The sequence below is a fragment of the Orcinus orca genome, chromosome X, assembly GCF_937001465.1.
Source record: "Orcinus orca chromosome X, mOrcOrc1.1, whole genome shotgun sequence".
Taxonomy (NCBI): Eukaryota; Metazoa; Chordata; class Mammalia; order Artiodactyla; family Delphinidae; genus Orcinus; species Orcinus orca.
In genome coordinates this window covers 33499264-33504339 of record NC_064580.1, presented here as the reverse complement: position 1 = coordinate 33504339, position 5076 = coordinate 33499264, and the positions used below count along the sequence as shown (strand labels likewise).

The following is a 5076-nucleotide window of genomic DNA, read 5'->3' as shown; positions in this document are numbered from 1 at the left end:
AACATTACCAAAACTTACAAATTCATATTCTCAGAATTTTAAGGAAGACAATGGGTTTATAAAATGAGAACAGCGTGCTATAAGAGGGCGCAACTGGAGAACAAGAGAAAGCCCTTGGAAACCGAAATATTTTTGCAACGTTAAAAACGTAATAGATACCAGGTGCGTACGTCAAAGTCACCCTGCCTCACCCAGCCTGTGACGCAACGTGGGTGCAGCGTTTGTGCCCCGCCAACACCACGCGACCTCTCCCGGTAACAGGACCAGGAGCCCACCGCCTGACTCCCAAAACGAACACCATTTCCGGTCCACCCCAGAGCGGCCGCCCTCTTCGCTCTGAGGCAGCTACCGCAGGCCCCGCGGCTTCGCCTTCACGCCCGCCACGATGCACTTTCCGCCCACCTTGCTGCCCGAGCCGCCCTCGCAGGTGCGCCAGAGCTACCACCCCGACTGCGAGGCCGCCGTCAACAGCCATTTCAACCTGGAGTTCCACGCCTCCTTAGTGTGCCTGGCCACGGCCGTTTACCTCGACCGCGACGACGTGGCCTTGAAGCACTTCACCCGGTTCTTCCTGCGCCGCTCCCGCGAGCACAGCAGGCGGGCCCGGTGCCTGATTCGCCTGCAGACCCAGCGCGGGGGCCGCCTCGACTTCCAAGACATCAGGAGCCCAGTCAGTGTCAACTGGAAGAGCGGCCTCAAGGCCATGAAGTGCACCTTGTTCCTGGAAAAGTTCATGAACCACAGCCTGCTCCACCTGCACCAGCTGGCCATCGACAAGAGCGACCCCTACCTGCACCGCTTCCTGGCAACTCACTACCCCAGCCAGCAGGTGGCGTTCATCAGGGAGCTGGAGGGTCATGTCACCAGCCTGAGCATGATGGGGGCCCCGGACGTCGACCTGGCAGGGTCCCTCTTTGACAAGCTCACCCTGGGCAACAGCGATAAGAACTGAGCGTGGACTGGACTTCCCCAGAGCCACGGGGTGACCAGAGCGCTGGTCACCGTGCCTGCCATGCACACGGCAATAGTGCCCTGGCAGAAGAAGTTCACTTAAGTTTTTTTCTTCCAGCTTTGCCACTTCTTCCAATAAACTTATTTGGTTCCTAAAGAAATAAAGGTCTCTCCTTGGTTCCTGTGTGCAAATCGCTCACTTTTTAAAACAGGTATCCAGGAGGCTCTCCACCCACCCATGCCCCACCCACATGCCACTCAGGATCTCCACAGAGGGAGGGAGAAGGCATTCCATGGGGCCCTGGAAAGTGCAAAATCCATCTTCCCCTTATAAACAATGTGGGTATATAGGGGTGGTGAGGTGAGGCGCTGCTGAATGCGGGTGCCTGCAAATAGCAGGAGTATAAAAACGCGGTATAAAAATCACAGTAGTGTGGCTTCTGGAGGAAGAATGAAGGGAATGGGGTGGGACAGGGATTAAAATAAAGGGTCCTTAAAACTTTACCTGAAAGCTTCGAGTTTACTAAAATATGTAAATGTTAGTGCCTGTTGATTCTGGGAAGCAAGATGGAGACCCCAGAAGCCAGCTTGGCAGGGTCCCTCTTTGACAAGCTCACCCTGAGCAACAGTGATAATGGTAACTGAGCCTCAGGCTGGCCTGCACACAAACACAGGGGTGACTCCCTCGTCACCATGCTGGACATGCATATTGCCCTTACAACACATGCAAATGTAGGCTTTTTACTGTACTCTTTCTTCCATTGAGGTAACATGTTACCACAAACCCCAAATTACTCAACAGAAGGACTGAAAAATATAAGGTCCCGGCTGAAGGTCACTTTGTGATATTGAATATCATGTAGAATAAAGCTCTGTGAATGTTAAGCCACGTTACTCTGACTCTGGCTGCTGTGAAGAATGTAGAGGATGAGGAGAGTTGAAGCTGAAAGGCCAGTTAAGAGATCACTGTAGCAGGCCCAGAGAGACAATGGTGGCTTGAACTGCGTGTTGGTAGAGGAAATGAAGAGATGCAGACAAATTGCAGATGAACTGGATGAGTCTACAGGATCTGCTTTATGGACCAGAGGTGAGGAATGGGAAAGGACAAAAATAATCTAGGCTCAAGTTTGGATCTGAACACCCTGGCTGCTGGTCGTGCTATTTATTAAGCTGGGCGTATTTGCAGGGGGACTCGAGGAGCTGGGAAGGCATGTCATGTAAAATCTGAGGTGCCTATTAGATACCCAAGTGGAACTGTCATGCAGGTAGCCAGAAAAATGAAACTGGAGCTCAGGGGGGGGTGTCAGGTTTGGAAAAATACATATGGGACATATTAGCCTATATATACATAGATGGGTTGAGGTCACGGAGTAGATAGAAGCTCACCAGAAAGGAAGTAGAGAGATGATGGCACAGGCGGCCCCAAACCCAGAGCAGCCAGCACTCAGAGGATGGGATGAGACACTGGAACACCTAGAGAGCCGCTGGTCCCGCTTGGACCATTGCCTCATTCCAGACTGTGGCCACCTGTGTCTGCTCAGAGTTTATCTCAAAATCAGCCTGTTCTTAATCTCAGCGTGGTTTCTGGTTTCTCCTTTCTAGATGTGAAGAGGTGTTAGCCTATTACCTTGTCTTCTTGACTATAGGTAGAAAGACAATTATTTCCCAGTAAAAGGATTTCCCAAGGAAACGACAGACCTGCTTTTCTATGTTTGGCTTTTGGGTTTTTTTCCGTTCCCCTTTTACAACTCTTCCCCTCTCTCAGTCCATTCTCTATTTGAGCAGATGAAATCTGTTCCCATGTAAACCCTAAGGTTGTCTAGGTCTCAGAAAAAAATACTCAAAACATATCATTTCTTCTGTGTCGTGTATAGTTTACAAGGGTCAGAGTTAGAAATTTTCAGACTTCGTACCCTATATTCAAAGACACATGAGTAGCTTGAGTCATTTCAGAGTTAACCAGATTCCTGTTAACATTTACTGAAATATGAACAAGTGTAGCTAAGGAGTAATTTCTTTCTACATTTCCCTATAACTCTGCTTCAATACTTTCTTAAAAATGAGGATTATGGTCCTTTGAGTTTAGTTTCCAGAAAATGGTGTTGAATGGTATTTCCCCCTTTACTCTTTTTAGTCAAACTTGTTTTTTTCACTCTTTCTCTGTCTGCTTTGAGGTCCCTGCTCTCTCTCTGATACAGTCTCAATACATACATACATATATATATATACACATATATATATGTATACATATATACATATAAACTGTTCTCCTCTAGATATGAGGAAGCACAGGCTGAGCAGCTGTTCATCAGTGTTTACAGCTATAAATTGACTGAAGATCCTTCTTACTCTCCTGTTTTGGAGAAGCAGTTCGGTGTCTTGGATCCTTCACCACAGGGTGACTCGATCAAATCCCAGTTTAGCCACTTACGAAATTGGGGGAACTTGGGCATGTTATTTCACTTCTCTGCGCCTCAGTTTCCTCAGATGTAAAACAGGATAATAAAAGTGTCAACCCCATTGGAGAAAATATTTGCGAATGATGCCACTGACAAGGGCTGAATATTCAAAATATACAAACAGCTCATACAAGTCAGTAACAAAAACAACAAACAACCCTATCAAAAAATGGGCAGAAGACATTTCTCCAAAGAAGATATACAGATGGCCAAGAAGCACATGAAAAGATGCTCAACATCACTAATTCTTAGAGAAATGCAAATCAAAAGGACAATGAGGTCTCACCTCCCACCAGTTAGAATGGGCATCATCAGACAATCTACAAAGAAAAAAGGCTGAAGAGGGTGTGGAGAAAAGGGAACACTCCTACACTGTTGGTGGGAATGTACATTGATGCAGCCACTGTGGAGAACAGTCTGGAGGTTTCTTAAACAACGAAAAATAGAGCTACAGCATGATCCAGCAATCCCACTCCTGGGCATATATCTGTACAAAACTATAATTCATAAAGAGACATGCACCTCAGTGTTCATAGCAGCACTATTTAAACAGCCAAGACATGGAAGCAACCTAAGTGGCCATCGACAGATGAGTCGATAAAGAAGATGTGGTATATATATATATACTATGGACTATTACTCAGCCGTAAAAAAGAATGAAATAATGCCAAGTGCAGCAACACGGATGGACCTAGAGATTATCATACTAAGTGAAGTTAAGTCAGACAGAGAAAGACAAATGTCATATGATACCACTTATATATGGAACCTAAAGTATGATACAAATGAACTTATTTACAAAACAAAAACAGACTCACAGACATAGAAAACAAACTTATGGTTACCAAAGGTGAAGGGGGGAGGCAGTATACATTAGGAGTTTGGGATTAGCAGATTCAAGCTACTCTATACAATACAGATAAACAACAACGTCCTCCTGTATAGCACAGGGAACTATATTCCATATCTTGGAATAAACAATAAGAAAAACGGATATATATGTATAACTGAATCACTCTGCTGTACACCAGAAACATATTGTAAATCAACTAAAATTTTTAAAAAGCATCAACCCCATTGGGTGGCTGAGATTAAATGAGTTAATATTTTCTAAATACTTACAACAGTGCCTGGCACATATAGTACATATATTTGTAAGCCACCATTTATCATCATTACCATCATTATCATTCACTTACTTCTAAGTTCATTTGTGGTGTTTATGATTTGTTGATGAAAGGATTTCACATTTATACTTTGCCACTAGGGGGCTCTCTTGCATCTCGACCAACTGTGTCACTCTGCATATCAAGAAGGAGAAATCCTTCCTAGCTGCTTGGCTGCCAGTTGCTGCCAGGCGTCAGGGAGGGCAGATTGCTGTTTTCAGTGCCCCAAACTCAGGCCCAAGCCTGGAGGTGAGTTTTGCTGTGACAACCCTCTGTGGTAATTCCCCATTTGTCTCAATCAGCCTCCCCTTTAAGTCGGCCCCTAGAACAATTGTTTTGCTTATTCTTCCCCGACCCAGGTTGCCTGAGCCTCCCTCCTCTTTCCATCCTGAACTACAGTCCACTCCTCAGAGGTGGGAAAGACTGAAAGGATGAAAAGCTAATCCTGATCCCACCCATCTTCTGGATGTTGGGACCTGAAAAGGAGAGGAATGGGTGGA

At 45.8% G+C, this 5076-nt stretch overlaps 1 protein-coding gene across 1 annotated transcript; it reads left to right on the top strand.

Annotated features, from left to right (window-relative positions):
• The first annotated feature begins 385 nt into the window (after positions 1 to 385).
• Positions 386 to 1331, top strand: LOC125963109 (ferritin heavy chain-like). The gene has a single exon (XM_049704953.1). The coding sequence runs from the start codon at positions 386 to 388 to the stop codon at positions 950 to 952; it is 567 nt and encodes a 188-aa protein (XP_049560910.1). The 3' UTR covers positions 953 to 1331.
• The last annotated feature ends 3745 nt before the right edge of the window (positions 1332 to 5076 follow it).